Here is a 26,492-nt window from a genome sequence, read left to right on the forward strand (position 1 = left end):
CAAAAGAATAACTCCATGTCACATTCAGTGTCAGGAGTCATATTTTATACAACCAGATGTGGCGAAACTCAACAACCTTATCCTTTTCTGTCGTTACTCTCTCTTTCTGTTTCATCTTGTCTTTTTTTTCACCATATATTGTTCTTGTTTGATAATTTCTTCTCCGCTCAACCTATCCACTCCTACCTCTCTCTTGTGCTGTGCTTCTCCATAATTTTTTTTGTCTTGTACTATCTCTTTGTTTTGGCCCATGTGTGCTTATTTCTGTTCCACCAACATTTTTTAGGTTCTACAGCAGCAGCAACAAGAACGTGAGAAACAACTTGTTCTCCAGAGGGAGCAGTTGGCCCAGCAGAAGTCCCAGCTAGACCAGATCCAGTCTTTACAAAATCAGCTCCAGCAGCAGCTTGTAGAGCAGAAGAGACAGAAAACAGCTGCAGCTCAGGTGAGGGAAGCGAAGAAACACTTGCAGATGGCATATAAGTAATGTTACATATGCTACTCATAGGATGTAATTGAGGATTGAGGTTGAAGACGTCAGCTCTTAGCTGCAGAGGCAGAAAATGTTTGGCATAGAGAGTGCAATAGTACAGCATGGTTTGAGGAGCCATCACAAATTTAATCTTTGGCCTGCTTGACGCATGTCCATGCCAGAGTCCTGCCATGGACTTACCCACCTGAAACTCATTTTTCTATGGTATATTTTCTAAAGCATAATTGATCTCAAAAGGTTCATTAAGCCTTTAAAAATTTGAATATGTAAAATCAATTGTGTGCAACATAATTATAATGTGCCTTCTAAAAATGATCACTGTAATTATGTTTACTGAATTCACTTCTCAAGCTACATCTCATAATGTTTCTATGTATGTTTGCACTCAGAAAATTCCTTTATGGACCTCTAAGAGTGTATTAGGGGGTGCAAGTCTCAATTGAATAAACAATTGGTGACAGCTGACAACTTAAAAAAAAACTTTTTCTTTTCTTTAGATGGGCTCCCGTTCTCTCCCCAACTCTTCGTCAGAGATGTGCCTGAGGAGCCAGCAGGAACACATGGAGACCAGGAGCAACATGAGGAAGCACAGCTCAATGACCAGGCTGAGCAGGGATAGCTTGGACGGAGACGGTGGGGTGTTTTACGGCTCCCCTCGCAGGATTGTGGACAGTTGTGTGCAGACGGACGATGAAGACAGAGAGGAGAGGTATTTGTGTGTGTGCATGCATATTATGATTACTTGACAGTTATCCTACATCTTTCTGTAATAAAAAAAAATGGGACACAAGCAGAGATGTTGATGCAGGCTTTATGAATAATTTATAAACAATTTCACACAGACTAAAGATGTATCATTTCTGAGAGTTTTAAAGGTGATACAACATCCAGTATTGGTAAATGTTCAAGCTTGTCAGACTTGTTTTTACATTTTTCTATGCTATGTGTTTCTATGTTAGCACTTTATAATACAACAACTATTTCAATATCCTTGTACATTGCACATTGTGTATTTTCTTCTTCTCTTCACTGAATCACCAGGTACATGATGCGTCATCGCACTAGAAGGCGTGGTCGTAGTGTAGATTGCTCTGTCCAGACAGATGACGACGAGGACAAGGCTGAGACTGAGCAGCCGGTCCGCCGAAGACGTTCGCGTTTCTCACGACACACTGAGTCCAGCAGCACTGCCACCACGTCCACTACAACCACTGACACCAAAAGCGACACTTCCAAGATGGTATCCTCCAGTATAGCCATTCAGACCATTAGGGAAATGTCTTGCCAGACAGAAGTGGAGCACCTAGGAAGAGTTTCCCCGGCAATCCATGTGACAGTACCAGACCCAAATAAAGTAGAGATTGTACACTATATCTCCGGGCCTGAGCGGACCCAAAAAGGACAGTCTCTAGCATGCCAGACTGACCAGGAATCCCAGTCACAGGGGGTTGTAGCTCCCCAGCTCAGTGTACCAACCACGGTCAGTCCATATTCTTCTTCTACCAGTACCGGTACACAACAATCTGGTTCTATCGACCATCTGACTCAGCAGCGCCAGCAGCAGCACATTACTGCAAATGCAGCCAAGTTTGAACGACGCCGCCCCGACCCACTTGACATCAACTACCAGCCTCATAACCACCTCCACAATGAGTCCATCTCCAGCATCATTCGGCAGCAGCAGACCCCCAAATCCCCACAAGTCCTCTATTCCCCTGTCTCCCCGATGTCCCCTCACCGCCTGCTGGAGACGTCTCTTTCCAGTGAGAGGCTGAACAAGGCCCATGTCACACCTCAGCAGAAGTCTTACACAGCCGAGTCCCCCCAGAGACACCCATCTATGCCCCGACCCATCAAGAGCACCCAGAGGTCCATGTCAGACCCCAAGCCCCTCAGCCCCACCACAGATGAGCACACCAAGGCCAGGCTGTCCCTCTACCAACAACAAGCACTCCAGAGCCAGGTAAAGTCACTCAAACCATGCTGACACATGCATTAACACACAATGAAAGCAATTAAAGCACAGTCTAGATAAGTTGGCACAGTCTAGATAACAGTTGAGATGGCATGTTATCAACTAGATGAAGAAAAAGTATTTTTTGTTAGATTGACCATTTGCAAATCAGTAGTCAACCTTATATATTTGATACTGATTTTGAAAATTTGATTTTAAAATAAACACCCTTGTGACCTTTACTCAAATTAATGTGTAGAACAAAACATCTTTAGGACTACCCTCAACATCTCAGGGAAATTTCTGCTGTAAGACATCCTCAGTGTAAACATCAAAACAACAACTTGATGGTATCTTACTGTATCTAGCCAAAGTGGTTATAGAGCATCACATCACTAACAATTATGTTAAAAAGAAAGTGTTCAGGTTAACAATAAAAAAGTAATCACTTTCAACTGTCATCATCACAGCTCCAAATCTACCACAGATGTTGAACACATTTTGGTAGTGTTGCTTGGAGTTTTGATGGAATTGATGCATCTGCCACACTGCCAAACAGATTGTATGTGTTGCTCACTATAGCTTCATGCTAATCTAAGTAATGCTGCGTACGCCACTGTCAAACAGAGGTCAGATGTTCAGGGCCTTCTTGCAGTAAATCTTGTGACAAAATATTGATCATTATAATGGATACAGTAAATACATTTAATAAACTAACATAGAAATACCATCAACAGAATTTAAAACAACAACTGATTGTTAGGAAAAATGTAAAACCTTGGGCAGGGTTCCCACAGTCACTTTTATGTTGTTCAGTGGGGTGCAAAACTTGCCAATGGCATTGATACTGAATGGCCTTTATACAAATTTAATTTAAATCATTCCTTTCATTCCACTTTATCTCTGTTTTTATTTTCTGAGTGCTATGAATGCTTTACGTGAATTTGATGATGTATAATTCCCTTTGTTTTGGATTTTTCAGATGTTACTGTTTTGTTTTCTACATTCTTTCGGACATAGAGGCTTTATCAAATCTACCACACCCCTAATTTGAGACAAGTGACACCTTATCTTATGAAATAATAGCTGCCGTAGAAGTTAGATAAATTTAAGGTTATGATGTAAACGTCTGGTGAAGGAAGGTGTTTTTTTAACTAACTCAATTTGATACTAAACTAGGTATCTAGTGAATGTTTCTTCCTGTTTTTTACTACCTGTAGATGTATTATGATAGGACAGTCGGGTCAGATGATAGACATCAGGACTAATCCACGTTCACATCATTAGCTAGTGTCTTGCAGTGTCTGCAGCATATTGCAAGATAAACAAAACCAAGCTGCTCTACAACCTGCCTTTAAAATGTCTTGCATTATTTTAAAATTTGTTTTCTTAAGAATTGTCCACCTTCCCTTAAAATGATTGATTTTGAGCAGTTTTTATGTGAATAATGTGATGAACAACCCCTTTGTTATGTATAGATGTTTCACATTGCACTGTATTTTCTTGCCTAATCTTCTGAGGTGTTGGAAGTATGTTTTCACTGCCCACGTGCTAAGATGTTATGATTAATAAGTCCCGGCAGGGATTTTTTTAATGTTGCCACCCCCACACAGATTGACATGATAAACAACACACTGTGTTATCTATATCGAAATTAAAAATGAAGTTAACATGGTTGATAGGGAAGGGAAGATGAAGTTTTTACATATTAAAAAAAACAAAGATGAACCAACAATCATTCAGATTTTCATGTAATTCATGATATTGTGTAGCCATTGGGATACATTATATCATCTGAACAATGTAAAGGTGCTTGGCTGGTTTGAACTTAATTTGGTATTTTTTAGTTCCACATTGTGCTGTCAAATTATAAAGCTAAAATGATATTCAAATACACTAAAACGTCTGTCTTTTGTTCTTTCTTTCTTTTTTCCCTTGGTTATACAGGGGAACACAATGCAGTAGGCATGGTCTTAAGATTTGGAGCTTACGTTTGCAGCATGATGCTATCAGAAACAATCCAATAGTCAGGAAACATTCATCATGTGGAAAATGTACAAAACCTCCTGCTGACTGCTTGATTGTGTATACATGTCTAAGTGGTAGTGTCCTGTTTTGTCTTGACAGCTTGAATTCAAAAGTAATGGATTCAACAGGGTGTTGGTAACATCCCTTATGGCTTTAAATCCGTACAGACTCAATAGCATTTTCTATGTGTTGGCCATAATTTAATTGCCGCCAACCTCCCAATCCAGTAGATTAATTCCTTGACAGCAAGGCGATTCATTTCCAAAATCTGTTTAGTTAAGCTTTTCTATTCATACAAATGCCACACAGTCAATCTCAGTATGAAGCTGAACAAGACCCACCTTTTCAGACCACTGTACTGATGGTCTGAAGTAAACCCAGCCTTTAAAAGATAATTGGTTTGGTCATTCCCTCGCATCCTCCTAAATATATAAAATATTTTACTCAACATTTTTAATGAATTAAAAGTGTAGTCAGTATTACATAATACGTGACAGATAGTTGTGTTTGACATGTTAACTTTGTTGAATCCCAAAATCCTTAGTTAACAACCCATCAACATGTTTCCACATGATTTAAGTTGTTTGCATTAGATGTTGATTGATAAAAGGAATATTGAACCACAATTGGAACAAATTTTAATAATTTTGTATGTCCTCTAATACAAACTCCATTCTTGTTTCCTGTTGTTCCTTTCTCTGTGTCTGTATGTGTCTCCTTTCTCTCCTTTGTTTATCCCTGTCGTTGCGTCCTCTCCTTGATTTTTCTGTTCCTTGACCTTTTTATCTTTTTGAGGTTTCCTCCCTGCTCTTCCTCTTGTTCTTCATCTGTTGTGCCCACCGTCTGTCCTCCCACCTCCTTCAACTTTCTCCTCCCACTATGATCCCCCTCAATGGATCTTCTTCTACCACTTCTAACCTATCTCCTGTGTCTTTTACCCGCCCATGTTCATGTGCATCTCAAATTAACTTTTTTTTTTCTACAAATTTCCCATCTCCCATCCCTGTCCATTTAACTTGTTTACCATCCTATACCATTGTTCCTCCTCCACACTCCCCTTTTTCTGTTTTACCTCTCCGATTCTTTTCATGCTTCTTTGTCTCCCCATATTCTTCTGCTTTCCCATCCCTCCCTCCCTCTCCGTCTCTCTCTCTCTCTCTCTCTCTCTCTCTCTCTCTCTCTCTATCTCTCTCTCCAGCTGGCAGCCCTACAGCAGAGCTCACTCCTCCGTAAGGTAAAGCGAACCCTGCCCAGCCCTCCTCCGGAGGAGACTACCACATCAGGTCACCTGCCCATGATGGCACCTGCCCTCCAACAGGTCTACCTGCCCTCCGTGCCCAGCCTCAAGCCAAGCTCCAGGTCTGGCCTAGCTGCCAAAGCCAGCCTCCTCAAAGACCTCACCCACGAGCTGAAGGCCGTGGAGCAAGAGTCAACCAAGCTAAGAAAGCAGCAAGCTGAACTGGAAGAGGAAGAGAAAGAAATTGATGCTAAACTGAGATACCTAGAGCTGGGGATCCACCAAAGGAAAGAGACACTGGTCAAGGAAAGGGAGAGGAGGGATATTGCCTATCTGAGGTGTATGGGGGACACTAGGGACTACATGTCTGACAGCGAATTAAATAACCTACGTTTAGCAGCTGCAGCTGCATCACATGAGACCAATGGGCTACTGTCAACGAGGCCAAGCACTGCCCCTATGAGTCAGTTTACCAGCGACATAAACACAGCAGCCCAATACCCACCCGCCTCATCCTTCCTCTCCTGTCAGTACCCCCAGAGCCAACCAGCAGCACCAATTCAGCAATCAAGTGTGCCGTACCAATCTTCAACATTTAACCAGCCTCCCTATCCAACAGTGTCTCAGTCCCAGGCACTGCCACAGCCCACGCCCCTACAAAGTCATGTCCATCCTCCCGGACCTTCTTACCAGTCTCAAACCTCCTACCCTTCCCACACCTATCCCCAGACTCAACCCCCTTACCCCCAGACAGACATGGGGTTACCAACTATACCTCAGCCTCAACCCCAGTCGGGGCATACAGGTTTTGGGCCTGCACCGCCCGGTCAGCCCCCATACCCCACCCACAGCTCACCCTATCCCAGCGCTGTGTCCTCCTTCCCTAGCCAGAACCCCCCATACCCTGGGCAACCCCAAGCTGATATCCTGACAGTCCACCCAGGAAGGCCAAGGCAGACTTCACTAGCCGATCTGGAGCACAAGATGCCCACTAATTACGAGACGATCAGCAACCCCACTGTTGTGGTGACCACCACGGCCCAGGACGCTTCCTACTCCAGTGCAGCCCCCTCTTATGGTCAGTACACTGGATCAACAACTATGGCCAGCTCTTATGGGCCATACGGCTCAGCACCAGTGTCCAGCAGCTACGGTGGGTACTCTTCTATGCCACCTAGCACTTTTGGCCATTATACATCAACAGCAGCTAATTCATATGGCCAGTACACCACAACCACTGCCAATACTTATGGCTACACCACAACTACAGCCAGCTCATACGGACAGTACACTTCTACAGTCTCTAATGCCTATGGTCACTCTGTAGACAGTCCCTCTACATATAGCTCTGCAGATGGGATGTATGGGGCCCCTGGCTTAGAGCAGAACATCCCAAGGAACTATATGATGATTGATGATGTGAGCGAGCTGATGGCAAAAGACGGGCTGGGCACGTCAACAGGGGACATGATGCATCATGGCGGAAGTGGGCGTTACCCGGGCGACATCCATGGCCACAACAGCACCATTGGCAGCACAACGCGAGGGGGAACTGGCAGCTCCTCGTACGGCAGGGTACCTGAAGAGGAACCAGCAATGCAGGAAGAGCTGTACGACCACCACGGCAGGGGTAAGAGCAGCTACAGGCACGGACCTCTAGGGGGCAGCAGCAGCAACGTGAGCGCTAGCATGGGTGGGGGATCCTCCTATTACTATGACTACGACTTCAAACATGGCAGCATTCGCCCTGGGGTACAGAAACCTCCATTGTCCTCCAGAAGCCTTCTGGCTCCTGCTGTCATGTCCTCCAAGCGCAGCAAGCACAGAAAACTGGGGAGCATGGAGCAAAAAATCTCTAAGTTTTCCCCGATTGAGGAGGCTCGGGATGTGGAGGCAGACCTGGCCTCCTATTCCTCAGCGACAGTTGGGGCTTACCCCTCCTCTCACATTCGAGGGCGCAAGCTTATTGAGGATTATGGCTTCAAGAGGAATACTTACGAGGCGGGCAGTGGCACCACTCATGGTAGTCGATACTATGGTTCAACCGTGGAGGAGGATGATCGGATTTACTACACCTCCAACGGCCGCTCCCGTTCTACCGGCTACGGCATGGACAAGATCTCAGCCAGAGACTACTCTGGGTATCGTAGCCGATCCTATGAGAGGGACGACCGCTCCTACCGATCTGGCTTCAGCCGGGGCCGCCACCCAACCCGACAGTACTCTGAAGAGGAGAGTCCACTCAGTCCCTTGGGGAGGTTAATGGGTTCTGGGCGATCATCAAGCTTAGGCCCTGACCCATACGACAGGCGCAGCAGTAGATATCAATACTATTATGGCCAGTATGGTTCCAGCCACTCCCTGCCAGACGTACAAGACCACATACGGGACCTTCCCCGGACACATGTCTACAAATCGGATGATACGTACATAATAGACGATTATCATTGCGCTGTGTCAGACAGCGAAGGTAATTGTGGGAGCAATGCCCACACAGTCTCAATACCTACTACTGCCCCCGCCGTTTATCTAAACGTCCCCCACCCACCCAGAGGCTAGCCATAGCAAAGAGAAAGAAAAAGAGAGACAGAGATAGCTGTTGCATGCTGATGTTTTCTTCTTCCTGAGAGTCACTTGGAGCTCTCTTATGAGTGGACTGCTGTCTGTCTGCCTGCCTGTCCATCCTTCCACCTGTTCGTCCAGTCGTCTGTCTGTCCAGTACTCGCATGGTTCTACGGCGTAGTCATTTTCTTCGTTCGCTACACTCTGATTGACTTAAAGGTCTTATTTGCACGACACAGATGGATTGTTTTTTCTTTACAGAGTTTTTATTTGTATTGTCATTTTCTTTGAGGTTTTGTTTACATGTGTTTTAATTTGTGAGTTCTTTGTCTACACTGCAAAACAGTCCATCGCAGTCATTTCTATTTTTAAATCCTTATCCTTTAGAGATGGCCAGTATTGTTCTCTTACTGCAACATTTAATCCATACCAACAATATGCAAGGCAGTGTTTAAAGTATGTTTGTGCAGCAAAAATTATTTACCATGTCATCGGCTTTAAATTTGAAGCTGAAACATTTAAACACAGAAACAGCTGCCAAAACGGACCATTTTGCAATGTTTGTGTTGTCCTGTTCATATTGTCTTGTAATTTGAACTCGAGGTTTAAACTGCATGGATGTAAAACTTTTATTTTTATTTTCTGCCTTTCTTTCTGTGTCTTCTCCCTCCTATACTATTCTTTTGCATGTGGTTGGTCTTCTTCTTCCTGCCGCCTTCCTTCTCTCAGCCTGCATGCCGCTGTCGCCAAACGACATGGAGATTGACTGTGATCTGCTCTCGGTTTCCAAAGCCTACCATCTTGGCCAAGAAGAAACTGACTGGTTTGAGAAGCCACGCTCCAGTTCTCGACACTATGGCAGCAGCCACTCATCTGGGAGGAGCCGGCACGGTGTCAAACACACCTACCATGATTATGATGAGCCTCCTGAAGAGGACCTGTGGCCTCAGGATGAGTACGGCCACGGGGGGCGACACTCTACAACCCGTGACAACAGGCAGCATGGCAGCTCTAGCAGACACTCAACCGCATCACGTCATTCAGATGAGCCGAGGTCCTCACGGTCATCTAAGGGGCACCCCAAAGACCCGTCAATGCGCCAAGACCCCTCAGCACGATCCTCATCTTCAGGAAGGCGTGGTGAGTCCAGGTCCGGAGGGTACCACTCTTCCGACTACTCCCGAGATCCGTCTGCGCATCACCATGGACAGCGATCCTCCAGACAGGGGGACCCGCACCGTTCTTCTCGCAGCAAGTCCCAGCCGCCGCTGGACATGCAGGGCCAACCAGGTAAATACCGGGCCCCTTTCACCCGACAAAAATACTCTTCTCTGTCAGGTGTAATGGCATTACATTTGCAATTTAGTGTAGAAGTTCACAATTTATACCCCTTCATCGCCATTATATCTTAACACAATTTACAGAATAGAACAAGATTCTATTTAGCTAATTGTGTAATTATTTAGCTATATGATCAATTAACTGATTGATACATCTAGTAGTTCAGTAGTAAAATGGCATCATTCAAAAGTAATTTGCCAATCACATTTTATGACCAGGGCAATAGAATAGAATGGATAGACTTTATTCATATCCTGGCCAGTGTAGGCAGTCTGGCGACTGTCCAGATTCAACACTTGTGCCAAAATGTCTCCATTTAAAACAAATTAAATGTCTGTGACTTGATAATTTACAGGCACATTTCAAATTCCCATTTGAGTCAAGTGAATTTTAGTTATCCAGTCCCTTTATCACAAACACAATCACATCATTTGTCTCAAGGAGTATTACAATCTATACAGTACACAATACCCTCTGTACTTAGACCCATTGTTTGGTTAAGGAAAAACTAACCAAGAGCAACTTTATTTGGAAAAAAGGGATGAAATATCCGGAAAAGCTGAGGATCGATGATGTAAATGCAGAACAGACAAATTTTAAATTACAAAATGGACAATCAGGATGACAAAATTATAGTTAATTTGTAAACATGTAGAGTACAATATTTCCACTCTGGAGATCTTGAAAAAGGACAAACTAAACAAACACACAATAGGCCCACCATCCACAGCAGAAACTACACAAACATAGAAAAGGAGGGAGAGACAGGGACAAAGATCCTTATCCCAAACATCTGAAATGAGGCAGCGACAACCAGGAAACAGAGGTCCCAGGACGGCCAATGGTCCAGAAATTTTACAGTATTCTCATTAACAGGTCAAACACGGACTATACTAATGGGCTTAATAATTCCTATTTATTCTTTAAAAAATGTAAGTTTGGATTCAAAGGCCTCAACAGAGTCAGACTGTCTGTAATCAGCAGGAAGGTTTTTTACGGGAAGGGGGCAAGGTAGGAAAAGGCCCCGCAGCCCGCTGAGATTATTTTTTTTAACTCCGGTGACAGACAGGACCCCTGTATTCTGATAGCGGAGATCAGTGGAAACTAATTCCATGACTGTAAAATTTGGCCAAGATGTGGAATATGTTAAGAGAAAAGCAAAGGGCCAACCCTGAGTTACTCCACATTTCACATCAGAAAAAAGAGATGTAGTTAGGTGTTCTGTGTTCTTTCAGATAGGTAAGCCTTTAACCATGTGACAGCTACAAAAGTTCCTTTTTTCCACTTAGTTTCCATTTCCATTTTTTGTCACCCTGGATAAATAAGACCATGAACCATATAAAATCAATAAAGTGACATTTTTTTTAAATGTATCTAACGGTAGGTTCTCAAATAATCATTTGACCAATAATAAACTGTGATCATTGGATAAGATCCATATGAATTCCTATTTAGGTCTAAGGCAAAAATATTTAGCACAGCTTGTTGTTCAGTGTGCATTTGATGCTTTTTTTAACTGTCCCCTCAGGGATAAACAGTTTTTAATTAGCTACTGTATATCAAGCGTAACTTTCCAATGGAAATGCTTTCTCCCAGGGTAGCACTGCGGCCATGTTCTTAGCAGCATATATATTAAATCGCTGGTTTAATCTTTGCTTACAACATTTGTTGCGTCATTCTCTCTTCAATTGCTGCTTTACCTGTCAGATGCTATTGTAGACAATGTAATAAAAACTGAAATGCCACTATAATATAAAAAAAAAAAAAATTAATGTGAAACAATCAGCAAATTTGAGTTTTAGGTTCACAAAAGCAAAACTTTCTCGGAGAGATTAATAGTCTCATTGGATAACTTAGACCTAATTGAATGGAGGTCACCAGTCGAGGTTTTCTATTTAGGAATTGCATTAAAAAGTAACTGATACCTTTTTTCTAGTTCTTGTGGTACAGTGAGTCAATTATGGAACAACAAGCACAAACCTTTCATTTAAAAATCCAAAGTTGACCTCCCTCTTTTCACTCAGGCTCCTCCAGGTCGGGCAGCAGCTCTGCCCGGGCTCAGGCCACTTCTGGCGGGCCAACTGGATCAGGGCGACAGGGTGGTCCAGGTTCCCAGACAGATGGAGCTCCAGGACAGAGGACCCAGCTCCAACAACAAGCCCAGACATCGGCAGGCAGGCCAGGGCAGCCTGGTGTCGCTGCAACCACCGGCCCTCAGCAGCAGCCCCCAACCCAGGGACAAGGCATGGGAATGGGAATGGGGCAGGGCCAGGCCAAGCCTGGGCAGATGGGACCAGTGGGTGGACCCATGGGGCAGGCAAGGCAGACAGGTCCCGCAGGAAACACAGGACCCACCATGGTGAGTAAAGCAAAGGAAGATTAGTAGTACTACTATAAAATGTTAACAAGACTTGCGAGATAGTATGATAATGATATAAAGGATGTCGTTTTCTGTTTGAAAAAAAACTAAAAACACTTTCTGAACCATTAAAATGCTGTTTAGTGGCATTTCACACACACACACACACACACACACACACACACACACACACACTTGTTTCCTAAAGTCACAAAAGACGTGTTTCATGATTGACAAAACTATCTTTAATATTTTGTCATCTTCATGTAGCAAACTATTTTGATTAGGAAATTGTTTTGTATTTGTATTTATTATAAGGATCCCCATTAGCTGAGGCCTAGACAACCAGCAAGTCTTCCTGCGGTCCAAAACAACATGTTCTAACACCAAGTCGCTTGCTAGCTAGTTCATCCTAGTGGACTTTTCAATCCTTCAGTTGTCCCTCCAACCTCCGTCCTACACTTCCTCCCAGTCATCTATTTTCTTTTCCCCAGCTGTTCCTTTCACCTTTTCCTATTTTTCAGTCAGTCTTCGCCCACAGCCCTTGCTTTCCCTTTATCCCTGTATCCCTCCATGCTCCAAAAGATAAGAGCTGGTCCATCTCCTCCCAGTTCAGATGGTTTATTTAAATTCTGCTGAGCCTCTGTTGGCAGACCTTATCTAACACTGTGATTAACACTGAGGCAGCTGATAACTAAATGTAGCTCATTCACTGTCTGCAAGACGCTCAACAAATTGGCACTCAAAATGTCTCCCTGCAAAAATGAATAGCACCCTGCATTTACCCCATAATGATAAATCCATGCAAATCTATTTGGTATTGGATATATGTGATTATGACGTTTAACATGACGATTCAAGTACTTTGATTCTTTTCCTGAATTCATTGTTTCTAGCAAATACATAAATGTTGCTAATGAAGTTAAACTGTCAGCATGTCTCAAAATTATTCACAATAGGTTTTCACTGTTAAAAGGTGTTTTATTGTCATAATGCTGTATTGTTGTACTATAAGCAGAAGAGCAAAGTGAAGTATTTAATATGGTCTGAAATCAAATTATGAAGGAATTTGTCTTGGAAATGTTTTCTGAATGCTCTGCTGTGGAATAGCTCCGACAGGAAGCCATAAACAGTAAATAGTAGTTGTCAGTTTCTCATTCGGTCTGCAAACTCATACACTTACACTCTGATGTTCAGTCCATTGTGTAATTAAATCATTGATTGAGTTGCTGTAAATAATAAAATGCTGTATACTGCATGGTGCATTATAATGCACCACCTCTGCAGTGCTGCAGCTGAACTGGAGTCAATGGGGAAAGAACTAGATAGTATTATGTCATAGTTTTTCATCAGTGTCTGTCAAGTCAAGTGTTTTTATGTAGTGTTTTTAAAACCAAAGTGACACAAAGAGCTTGACAAAAAACAGAGGACACAAAGTAAGACCGTAAAATGAGAGAAATCAAAACAGGGCCATATTTCCTGTTCAGATAATACCAAATATTATAGTGATGGCTAACAGAAAAGGTCTGGTTTGCGTGTTTCCTGAAGCTATTCTCTGTTGCTGTTGTTGTCGGTGCAGCAGCAGCCACTGTAGTTCAGTCCGTAAATTAGGGCAAAGCTAGAAAGAAACACAGCGACACAAAAGCTTTCTAACATCTCACAGTGAGTCAGCAAATATCAAAATGTCCAAACTAGTCCACTCAGACAAAGAGATGAGGTGGGGCTATGATGCAGGCAAAAATATGGGCCTTTAATTAACTGCATCTAATGGTCTATCAAAGGATATAGTTTGCTCAGTTGTCGTGGAGTGTATAGCATTGCAACAATGGAGGAAAACAAAGTTTACGTTTAAACAATTGACGTGATTTACATGGGGGTAGGGGGATGGGGTTTAACCCCTCACAATGATCAAAACTGGCAAGTGAGACCCCCCCCAAAAAAAAAATAAAAGGTATATAATTTCCTTTACATAAATAAAGACATTTGCACCATACATTGAGTCAGAAAATGCACACATTGTTGAGGAAAAAAAATCTTACACTGACATTCAACATTTTTTCAGCTTTCTGATTTTCTGCGAGGCAGCTGTCAATCGTTTTGTATGATCAGTGATTGGTGTCCCATTTCATGTGTATTGCAAGTGTCTAATGGCCCTTTTTTAACAATAAAACTATATTATTACAAGGATGAAATATCTCTCCCCTGTTAGGATATGTTTTCCAAAAGTTATTATATTCTAATTATAAATTCTTATTTGCCTGGACTAGAAACAAAGCAAATGTGATTTCTTCAGTCATAAATTCTGAATGGACCCCCAGGCAAAAGTAGATAACTGACAGTTGACTGTGTAGATGATGTTGATGATGAAACTCATCTTAGATTCAGTCAGTTGGTCATCATTTGTGTCAGTCAGTAACATGTCACAACACAACACAATTTGTGTCTTCTGTATTGTGAATATCTAAGAGCTATTTCCCGCCCACTGTCTTCAAGTTCAGTTTTACTGTGAAAAATCTATAGTCCTACTGAGATGTTTGTGTTACTAAATGATGAGCTCTGTGCTATCCTTCCGTGGACTCTTGATGTTTTGTCTCATCACATCTCTCTCCCTCTCTTGGTCTCTGCAGGCCAAAATCGACACGCCTCCTGTAACAGCTATTGGAGCAAAGGCAGCGCCTGTCATGGCCACAAAAGCCGCACAGCCCCCACTTACAGGCATAGGTACAGTATAATCATCACAGAGAGACTCCCATCTCTCTCACGTCTGCCAGCTGCTGCCCATAGACCCTGGATTATGTAACCGGTTTGTGCTGTCTCATTTTATCTGAGATTAATCTGCAGATAATCCCACAGTGGAAAACACATAGGAGGGGTTTTATTTCATGGCAGCAGATCAGCCTGAGTGTACCAAATCACTACGTAGTGAGTTGGTCAGTTAGTTGATTTGGTGTTAACAGTTGGATAGGTAGTAAGTTCCAAAGTCTTTTTGCACTGCTCTGCTTAACGCCTTTCATTAAAAACCTGAACTATTCCTTTAAGCATGTGTTTTTGGTTAGTCAACCTTACTTTAACCATACTGTAGTTTCTCTTCTCAAACTTGTTGGGTGTGTTATTGAAGGTTCGCCTTCATGGGCACTAAAAAAATAAAATGTGGCTTATTGTCACTTGCTTAATGTCTGTTGCAATGTTTTGATATCACTGTGCAGTCTTGATGATTCCTGTGTACAGTATAATCTTTTTGCATGGGTTTATAAGTAATAGCAATAGTAATAGTAATAGTAAGTAAGTTAATAAGATGGCCAGCAAACAAGAAAGAGGTCCCAAGTTATGATTGAAGCCTACAGCAGCAGATCTATACAGAAAATCTGTGACACATGAAGCCCATGTAACTCTATACAGAAGAGATCTAATCAGTTAGAAAGGTACAGGCTGTAGGAAAGCAGCTGAATCAGTAGACTGGCAGGGCAGGAAAGAGTCAACAAGGTTAACGAATGCAACTGAAGGGTGAGATATCTTTTCTATTTTTATGAAAAGCACTTGACACCAAAGATGTCATCATGGAAAAATGTAAGAAAAAAATGCAAAAACAGACACCCCATGATAGACCTGCACAGATACTGATCTACTTGTCCTCTGCATACATTTTAGTCCTTTTTGTCCTGTATTCAACTCTTCATCTTTCTGTTTTTCTGTGCAGGCTCCAAGGCAGTTCCTAGGCCGGGAGGTATTGGCAGTGCAGCAGCAGGTCAGCCTGGCATGGAGGGAGAAGGCATGTTGTCCAAGATCCTCCCTGGATCTGCCGCTGAGCAGGCTGGAAAACTGGGAGAAGGTACATCAAACAGATCACTTAATTACAGCACACTTTAAATGTGATTAAAAGTAATCGGGCCATGATATAATGAAATACATCAATCATGTTGTAAACATGACTATTACTATTGATCATCACAATGTTAATAATCTCTTCCTTTTTGGAGAAAGGCACTTTCCAAACTAGATAGTTACTTTACTTAATTAATTGTCCTAAATAATAACCCATGGACGCATCACTGAAACACTGATGCTGTATGACATCAAGAGACAAGCAAAACTGCAAAGAGACACAAAACTACCACAAAGAGACAAAAGCGACTAGAAAGAGACACACAATGACTACAGAAAGACAAAGTCACTACAAAGAGATAACACGTGACTAGAAAGAGACACAAAATGACTTCAGAGAGATGAGAGGTGTCTACAAAAAGACACTAAACAACTACAGAGAGACACTAAACGACACATCTATCCCTGTAATAACAATGACATTGCAAAGCCCCTGTCTTAATAGTTACTCATTAGAGGGCTATCAAGTTGCACAACAATCAAACAAACAAAATGACAAGCCTTTATCCTACAACGTACTGCCCATCATTAACTTGTACATTAGGAATGCAGACATCATTTTAACAATCATGAGATGTGAGTTTTACTATTAAGAAGCTTTGTTCTTAACCTCTTTCTTCTTGTCCACTTTTCCCCAGCTATAACCGGTTTTGGCAAGAAGTTCACCTCTTTATTCTGAGGTGCTAAGATCAAGGTAAATATTTACCTTTGTTCCTTTCTCCTATTCAATTCAATTTTATTTATAGTATAAAATCATGGCAAGAGTTATCTCAGGACACTTTACAGATGCAACTGTACCACCAGACCACACTATAATTAACAGTTCTAATAATTCTCCTAAGAGCAAGCATGTAGTGCAAAAGTGGCGAGGAAAAACGCCCTTCAAGGCAGAAACCTCGGAAAGACCCAGGCTGTTGGTGGGCGGGCGTCTGCCAATGACAGTTGGGGTATGGTGAATGTGGAAATTATAGTAACAATAAATCAGAATCCGCTTTATTTGCCAGGTATGAGGACACTTATGAGGAATTTTGCTTTGGATCATTATCATTACTCACAATGTGGTAACACTTACAAAACATACAACTAAACAAACAATACATACACACTATAAACAATAACACTATAGACAGGTTGAGGCAGTAGTGCAATGAAGAGTGCAAAGTATGAGGGAGTAAATTATAATTATAGTTATTATTTTCATTAGGGAGCATAGTGCAAAAGGGTGCTGGAATACATAGTATTTTGTTATTATATTATATAAGAATTATATTATACTATTACAATGTGAACAGTATGAACAGCTCTGAAATAGAGAATGAGAATGATGAATAAATAATAAGTGGAACCAGCAAACAGACTGATTAGAGACCGTGTTGCTGGGTTATTGCACAGGAATTGAACCTGGCACTTTGAAGCCAGAACCGGGGAGAAGTGGGTCTCATCACCGTCCCGGATGAGGCTGATGACCGTTGTATTGTCAGATGGTTCTCCCGAGGGGCAGTCATTGGTGTAGAGGGAGATGAGCAGTGAGGAAAGCACACACCCCTGGCTAATAGTCTTTGTGCTGGATATGATGTTCCTCAGCCTCACCTGCTGACTTCAGTGAGTCAGGAAGTTTGTGATGCACTGACAGGTGGAGATGGTGCACAGTGAGCTGGGTAAGTTTGGTGCTGAGGATGTCCGGGATGATGGTGTTGAAAGCCAGGCTGAAGTCCACGAACAGGATTCCTGTATATATGCCCCTGGAGAGTCGATGTGTTGCAGGATTTAATAGAGTCCCAAGTTGACTGCATCATCCACAGACCTGTTAGCCCTGTAGGCGAACTGCAGGGCGTCCGGCAAGGGGACTGTGATGTCCTTCAGGTGGGCCAACACCAGTCTTTCAAAGGACTTCATGACTACAGATGTCAGGGCGATAGGCCTGTAGTAATTTAATCCAGAGATGCAGGGTTTTTTGGGGACTGGGATGATTGTGGAGCGTTTGAAGATAATGGAATGACATAGTAGTTGTAGCAGTTCAGGGCATAGTTGGACGTAGCAGGAGGCTGAGCAGGACCATTTAGGTGCCTTCCTAATCCAAGGAAAACTGTGAGGCAAAAAAACATAAGGTATCTGTATCCCAAGGAGTCCTATGTATCAAAGATAAAACAACTTATTCATAAAATAAGCAGCACTGAAAACAAACTTGGAAATAGGTCTGTACGATATGAGGAAAATATTGAATTGCAATTATTTTGACGGATATTGCGATTGCGATATGATTCCCGATATCGAATCCAAACCAATATTTTTTCTTTAGTCTGTAGGATAGGATCTGTAGGCTTGGACATCTCTGAAGCAACACAATACTTAGTTGAGAATGGTTTGACACACATTTTCCGATTAACAAGTATTGTGCCCACCTGCGATTTGGATATAGCACTAGTCTATATAGCAATTTCCATACAAAGCAAATAATTGTGCAGACCTACTAGGAAACTATAAGGTGATTTATTATCTACTTGGGCTTTTATTTTATGGGAAAGCTTGTAGCTGAGGTTCTTTCATTTAAATCAGCTTACCTCAAGTAGTGTGAAAGCAGCAGTTTGCCATTTACTGTAACACTATTTAATTTATTGTCTAGTTTTTCCCTTGGTTGAAGCTTGTGTTCATTATTTATAATCGCCTTGTAGATCTTTTATGTAGAACTCCCTTAACATAGAAGTCGTAACTCAGTTTATAAAATCTAGCCAACAGCATGACTGTACATATGAAAAGTATCAAAAGATAGAGGGTAATCATCAGACATCCATAGTATTTTGGTCAATAATTCATGTAAAAGGCGCTGAAAACCTTTTTTTCTCTTCTCTTCAGTGAACAAGTGCATCTCAATATTAGGTATTAAAATTAATCTCTGAAATGCAGCTGGTTCAAAGTCTACTGGGATTTTTACAGATAGCTACGGCTTGTGTTTGACTCTTGTAGGCAGCAGAGAGTGGGTGGCTTAAAGTGCTTTACGCAGAATAGGCAGTGTGTTCCTAAAAGCAGTGTGTCAGTGTCTGATTGTGTGTGTCTATGAGGGTTCGTGTGTTTGTTCTCTGTCTGGGTTTCTTATTTGTGGTCCTCTAGCTGCTCTGCTTTGAATGAGCAGGGTGACAATTTTACATTGAAAATGACACTGTATTCCTGCTATGACGCAATATCTTCATCACGCAGAATAAGCGTTTACACAGCAGGTTACCACAGCTAAATACACATAGATGTGACGTAGCGGCATTAAGTCAAGGGTACATATAATGTACACACTACCACTACCAGAGCTGTGGACTTGACTGCTTTGAAATTTGATTTACTTGAGACTGGACTTCTAACTGGAATCAAGAAACTAAAAATAATTCTCAAGTTTTTAGGTTTTTCAAAATAAGACAGCAACGGACAAGCCTTGCCTCCCTGCAGATGTCAAATATATTTTATTATTGGGCCTGTGCATTGAAAATGCCCATGTTGTATCATGTTATTTACATGATACATTAAGAGATGTGAACAATTTCCAGCTTATCGTACATTTTGTTTATTAACACATTTTTAAAAGACCATTCTGTGGCGGTTGTGGCTCAGTGGTAGAGCGGTTGCCTGGTTGGTTGTTCAGTCCTGACAGTCCCATGTCGAAGTGTTCTTGGGCAAGACACTGAACCCCTAGTTTCCCCTGATGCTGCGTCATCGGAGTGTGAAAGTGTTTGAGTGTTTATCTGATGAGCAGGTGGCCCCTTGTACGGCAGCCTTGGCCTCAGTGTATGATGGTGTGTGAATGGTGAATGGTTCCTGTAAAAGGGCTTTGAGTAGTTGTTAAGACTTGAAAAGTTCTATGTAACTTACAGCAGAATTCTTTTTTAAAGGTGGAATCCCACTCTTATCTGCTGTGTTTTTGAGGTCCATCAACATTTATGTTTAACATGAAATTAAAAAGCATATTAATTAAACTGACTGAATGTCTCTATGTATTTGCAGGACTATGTAAATGTCAAATGACAAAGTCACAAGGCCCCGTACCAGAAAAACCTGTGGAATTCCCCCTGCTTTTGTTTTACTAAGAAAGAGAGGAAGTAGAGAGAGAGGGGAACAGAGAGGAGAGCTGAGCATACTGGTGAGTACTTAAATTGTTATTTAACCAGAGGTGGAAAGATTACTAGAAGATTATACTTTATACTACTATTGCACACGTAAATGCAATTTTACTCAAGTAAAATTACTTGTTTACAAATTTACTTAAATAAATAGTTACAAGTAGGTCAATAAAATGTTCGCTTAGTAAACGTTAATGTTGTACATTTTTTTAAGTTAGGGTTACTGGGGTGGGACATGCATTGTTATGCATTTGTACTGCTCACTAAGTACTAGGCCCCACCCGTGTGCAACCGTTGTTCTGCACCCATCCTACCTGCTGCCGGCTAACGCTTGGACAATGAACGTAAACGTTTACGTATATCTGTGTCTGCTGAGTGCAGAGAGTTAAGACAGACCTGCAGCTTGTTCTCTGCTGCAGCTGCTGATTTATCTCATGTGACTTTTGTTTTTACTCTGTAACGGATGTGACTGCGAAGGTACGATACTTTATAATTATAGCTTTTTAAAAGTAAGACACACAAAAACTACTTTTTGAAAGTTTTTTTATTTTCATTTTGTTACTTCTACCCCTGCATTTAATCTGCAAACACTTAGAGTCTTAGTATGTAATTGTATCTTCTACCATAGTTTTAGGCCAGGACCTGTGGCCAGTCAGCAGTCTGCAGCTTTTAATTCACCAGCTGTTTTCACTAATTACCTCACCATCAACTAGGGGAGCAGGTTAGTAAAATCAGCTGCTGCAGTGGTTGAAATCCATGTTTGGTTGCAGAAACTTTTGAGCCTTCGACCAGAACCTGGTTTAATAGCATATTAAGGTCATATGTGATTTGGTCATTGCTGGTTGAAAATGTATCACTATGTCCATTACATTTGGGTTTAATTGCCTTGAACAACAGGCTTAAGATGAAATAAGGCATCCGCGTTTGCGTCTTTCAGAGATGAGCTTTCAGAAAAATGATTGTTTCAATTTCCATGTTATAATAACAACTTTAGCGCGACTCTGAAATGAACACAATGCATAACCTTAAAGAGACCAAAAACGTTCTGGTTACCTTAATGCTAAAGAGTGAAGGATGCAAAATTTCCAAACCGGCTGAAGCTAGTCTTCTGAGTCTTTCCGTTGGGAAAACGTGGACCTCTGTGGACTGGCGGCATTAATCTGCATGTACGGCAGTACACAGAAAATCTGCTAACTTTCCCTAAGTTATCAGCTAATGATAGCGCTAGCTAGCTTGGTTAGCATGGTGCTTACCGATTGCTAAACAAGACATTTTTAGGCAACCAAAATGTTCCAGTTAACTTTGATGAAGTGAAAACACACAGTGAGAGGGTAAAAGTGTAAGACAAAAACGTGGACAGCACCCCAAAAAACAACTGCACAGATATTTTAATGTTCACAGGGCCATAGTTTGCATTGAGAAGCCACAACATATTATGTGGGCGCATTGGGAAACAGTGGAGTTTATGTCTGGTCCAATATTGTCCAACTATGTATCAGAAGGTGGATGTTTTGATTAAGAAAAAAAACTTGTCTGAAATGCTGATGCTTCCTCTTGCAGCCAACAAGGACTGGAATCCTCTGGATACTTCATGTCTCAGGCCTGAGCACACACTGGCAGAGAGAACACTCTGCTCTCTCTGGCAGGCCAGACAGTAGGTTACTTTTAACTTTGCCTAACTTATCGAGGTATTTTTTGTGTACAATTCTAACCATTAACTTTGTAGTGTGGGTTTAACTGTTAAAATAATAATGATTTTATTTCCAATTTCCCATGTGTATTGCTGAATGCCACAGGGTCATTCTTGATGCTACCACTAGGAGGCATCTAAAAGTCGGAAATGTTCAAAGAACATAGGCGTTTCAAAAGAATTACTCTTTGATACTTTGTAATGCTGTGTGAAGTGATTGGCTGCAAAACTGGAAAGCTAGCACTGACAAATTAATTTTCAAGACAAGATTTATTTCTTTATATCAAGAAATAAAATATAATTTAGCATCATTGGGCACTAAAGCTCTCCACTGAAACCCACAATCTATGTGTGTGTAGGTTTTGTGTCATCCGGATCAATTGCTCTTGCAGGATGTGGACAATGATTGCTTGTAAATTAAGAATTTAGACACACAATCTTTGAACCAACACCAACACAGGAAATTATTTAAAGAAATTAAAGGTTTCCTGTTGATTTTTAGACCTTCAGACGCAGAACACAGTCTATGGAGTAAGAACACCATTCAATGTGAGACACTGAGCCTAACAAACTGAGATGTTTCTCAGACCTCCGGATTTGTTTCCTTTTTTTGCCGATTGTGATGGCATTGCACATGGTGCCTTTTAAAATCGAAACATGTTTGAGGCATATTTAAGGGTTTATTTATCTTCACATTGATAACAACATCACAGAAGTCCGAATTATTGTGACGAACACTTGAAAACCTCAAAACCTAAATATAAACCTGCAACACAAAATTCTGTGAACAAAAACACTGAAAATACAAAGAAAAAATTGGTTATGCCAATTTACAAATACAGTCTTTGTTGCATAAAGGTTCAGATGTCAACATGGTAACGTGGTACCATGATGACATACACATACACGCCAACATTCTTAAGCCAAGTGGCATGTTATCTGTACGCATTTTCAGCTATCCGTGTGTATGTCTACACTTTATACAGCGGGCATAAACGTACAAGCCACTTGGTGTGTTATCGCAACAAGAAAGCTACAGTTGGGTTTAGGAAAATAAAAACACGGTTGACTTCAGTAAAAGAAGAAAGCGATGGTTGAGTTTAGAAAAAAGAAGAACACGGTTGGCTTCAACGAAACTCCACATGCGGGACACCCTCCCTGCTCTCATGGGTGAAAGTCCTGTGTTTTACTCATCTGCCACCCCAACAAACCTTTTCATACTACTCGCTATGGTGTAAATTCACACGTAGACGCAAGGTTATGTAAGTCAATGGAGGCCAAACAGCATTGATAAACACGCTAAAAAGCGAGTTTGCATCTTGACAACACGCCAATAATGGCATACAAATTGGCATGTCGTACATACGCCATTTCATGAGATCAGTCTGCAGAAGTAGAGGTTTGATCTATCACATCTAAAATCTTTTGTATATTTCTGAAAAATGTTGTGATGCTCTTGTGAGAGTACTATTTAAGTCACGGTTGCTACAACATTAGTTATCTTAATCATCAAGTGGTAATCATGCATTATTTGCAAAGAGAAGACTTTGCAGTACAGTAAATAAAATAAGTTGACAGTGAATGTTGTGCAGACATGTTCAACATGAACCCACATTAGCTAATACAAAACATATTGCAAATTAGTCATCTATGATTGTAATGTTTAGGAGGCAGGTTTGAGGGAATGCCAGCTCTTGTCATGGAATTTGGCTCTAATACAGGGTGTAGATGTGTTTTTTGTGAGTTGAGTATAAATAGAATCAGCAATAGGAAAAACTTTTGTTTTTTTCCATTGGAAGTCTTAGCCTTGGTGCAATGGGTTTTGAAGTATTTGATGCACAATGGGGAGATCAGCAAGCATTGATGTTGCTGCTGTATTTCAGGGAATGCACAGTGTTTCATATGTGCCATAAAAGATAATGTACTGTGCCTGGACTCTGCGTGTTTCTGTGTGTTGTGCAGCCATGCGCTGACTAAGTGCCTCATGTGACTCTCTCTCCTCCCACACTCTACCACTGCTGTCATACATCACTGTTTTTTTCCCTTTGTCTTTTGCGATCACTTTCTCACTTTCCTGCTGTCTGTCTTCTTTCTCCTCTCTCTGTAGGTTTTCACTTTCTCATTTGCTTTCTCTCTCTGGATGTCTGCCATCTCTACTTTCGTCCCCGCCACGCATTATGCTTTAGCTTTAAAAATAAATAAACAGATAAACCAAATCCCAGTACACAAACGTATGTGTCCATACTGTGCATCCTTTTGGCCACTGTTTTCCCCCTCCTTCCATCTCTCTCTGAGTCAACTAGCTGCTTGTTGCACACCAGCCCTTTGTGTTCACTTGGACAGATTAAGTCTAGTTCTGGGCACATATAAAACACAGCATGTTTGGAGCAGTTAATATTGGTCAGACACAGTGGGAGAGAAAAACAGAAGGCAGTGATTCTAAAAATGATGCAAACAGTGTATTCATTTGGGAAACATACTGGCCCTACTAGGAAACAGGAGTTTATGAAGGGGGCAAAGACAACCTGTAAATATGAATAGGCTCCCGAAGATTTAAATTTCTGATACATAATTTGGCAAAGAATGAATAGTGTGTATTTTATGATTATTTACAAATGTTAGTTACAAACAAAAATGACTAAATAAATGTGTGTACCAGCCAGTTGTACAGGTTTAGGAGATGAAAACTACTTAAAGTCATTCCTGCATTGGCAATGGATGCTGAACCTAAATCGGCATGCAGCATATTTGTGTTTAAATGTAATTTACAAGACACAGGTGATACTAGTGCCTGGGGTACACAGGTGTCTTGCATTTGGGTCTAATTACTGCTGCGTCTATTTATACACTGAAGTGCTCGCTCGCTCTGTGTTGCCCTGTTAGCCGGAAGCAGGTTGTAGGTGTTTGACCAAACACAACAACAAAAAAGAAATAGCATGCTGTTCCCAGTTTGCAGAATGAGTTTGATTTGACCAATACAAAGACAAAAAGCACTAAAGCATTACTTGTTTGCACAATGAAAGGCCTCTATCTCAGGGCTGTCAAATTTGAAGTGCCAGATTATGCAAGTGACTTAACTCTTCTTGTCATTTCAGGCAGCAAAGTACTGACTATGCACATGCACATTTTTATCCTGACTTTATGTTGATGGGGCTGCTTTCCCTTACTGTACATAGTATATACACTGCTACCTAGTACAGCTGGTTCATGCTGGGAATATTTACTAAAAAACACTAATTTTGAGTCCATTTTTTAATCTTTTTGTTGCCACAGGATTGTCACACTATTTGCTTGACTAAAAAAAACACTTTTTACTCTTGCTTTTGCTTCCACTATCATTACTGATCTTGTAGTGAGATGCTGGAAGATCTGAGGATTGAACCTTCCTGTAATGGATAAATGAAATACACTGACTGGATGCTCACATATAGTACAAAGATGCATGACATACAGATATCATTGTGATTTGTGCTTCCTAAACACAAATCGGGGACATTGATGATTTACTTGAACAGAAATATGTTGATTCAACAACGAACTTTGTCAGGTCTACATGATAAATTGAGAAAGAAAATGAACTTTGAGTAAAAACTCAAGAGAAGGATGGTGGTTTTGTTTTGCCAAAACGTGATTTACATATGTCAGCATTTTTATTTATTTTTATTTTTGGGGAGCATGTCCAGTTGCATTTGACTTAATAATGACAATGATAATGTCACAAGCTGGATGACTGTACAGTGTACTGTAGATGAGCGGTGCATTTCCTAGGCTTATCCACCATCTAGTGGCCAACTTTATTTTTTACAGTTTTACTCCATACAGTATTTACCTTCATTTGAGTAAAGAGTGTGTGTTTTTGCCACTCAGAAAACAGGACCCCAAACTACAGTCTTTGACTTCATAACTTGCAAGCAGCCACACAAGACAACCTGGCAAATTCAGCCTTGCGATATTAAATCAAGTCATTAATTTTGAGTATTCTCCCCTGTCCTACCCATTCTATTTATGGTTGCTATCAATTGAATAGGTGTGGACCTAGTCTATATCGACAAGGTTTCATTTAAATAGTTGTTTCAGTGCCGCCGGAGGTTCTGCCAGATCTCTGGCAGGTTTCTGGCCAGATGGGCGTCACCTTCCGCTGGATTTCTGTAGGGTAAATCCAGACAGCTAGCTAGACTATTGTAGGTTCATGTCCACTGTGAGAGACATAATCTAAAATAAAAAAATCCATAAATCACAATGTAGGATTTTTAAACTATTTATTTGTATGATACAGCTGCAAATAAGTATTTGAACACCTGTCTATCAGCTAGAATTCTGACCCTCAAAGATCTGTTAGTCTGCCTTAGAAATGTCAACCTCCACATTTATTATCCTAAATTAGATGCAACTGTTTGAGGTTGTTAGCTGCATAAAGACACCTGTCCACCCCATGGAATCAATAGGAATCCGACTAATAACATGGCCAAGACCAAAGAGCTGTCCAAAGACACTAGAGACAAAATTGTACACCACCACAAGGGTGGAAAGGGCTACGGGGAAATTGCCAAGCAATTTGTTTAAAAGAGGTCCACTGTTGAAGCAATCATTAGAAAATGGCAGAAGCAAAACATGACTGTCAATCTCCCTCAGACTGGGGCTCCATGAAAGATCTCACCTTGTGGGGTCTAAATGATCCTAAGAAGGTGAGAAATCAGCCCTGAACTACACGGGAGGAGCTGGTCGATGACCTGAAAAGAGCTCCGTTTCCAAGGTTACTGTTGGTAATAGGCAAGGCAAGGCAAGGCAGCTTTATTTGTATAGCACATTTCAGCAACAGGGCAATTCAAAGTGCTTTACACAA

At 41.3% G+C, this 26,492-nt stretch overlaps 1 protein-coding gene across 5 annotated transcripts in view; it reads left to right on the top strand.

The window, feature by feature from the left end:
- Positions 1-26,492, top strand: part of bsna (bassoon presynaptic cytomatrix protein a) — a 139,177-nt gene that overhangs the window by 105,572 nt on the left and 7,113 nt on the right. The window contains exons 6-16 of one of the 5 annotated variants that reach the window (XM_034877916.1): positions 287-445; positions 991-1,202; positions 1,535-2,456; positions 5,674-8,182; positions 9,067-9,564; positions 11,640-11,974; positions 14,602-14,695; positions 15,672-15,803; positions 16,495-16,550; positions 19,844-19,979; positions 21,520-21,613. In XM_034877916.1, coding sequence (XP_034733807.1) covers positions 287-445; positions 991-1,202; positions 1,535-2,456; positions 5,674-8,182; positions 9,067-9,564; positions 11,640-11,974; positions 14,602-14,695; positions 15,672-15,803; positions 16,495-16,535 — 4,902 coding nt within the window. In that variant the 3' untranslated portion in view covers positions 16,536-16,550; positions 19,844-19,979; positions 21,520-21,613. Of the gene's footprint in view, positions 1-286; positions 446-990; positions 1,203-1,534; positions 2,457-5,673; positions 8,183-9,003; positions 9,565-11,639; positions 11,975-14,601; positions 14,696-15,671; positions 15,804-16,494; positions 16,551-19,843; positions 19,980-21,519; positions 21,614-26,492 lie in introns of all 5 variants that reach the window. The other 4 variants (XM_034877919.1, XM_034877921.1, XM_034877918.1 and 1 more) reach the window with 4 other exon arrangements.

Source organism: Etheostoma cragini, chromosome 7, assembly GCF_013103735.1.
Source record: "Etheostoma cragini isolate CJK2018 chromosome 7, CSU_Ecrag_1.0, whole genome shotgun sequence".
NCBI classification, from domain to species: domain Eukaryota; kingdom Metazoa; phylum Chordata; class Actinopteri; order Perciformes; family Percidae; genus Etheostoma; species Etheostoma cragini.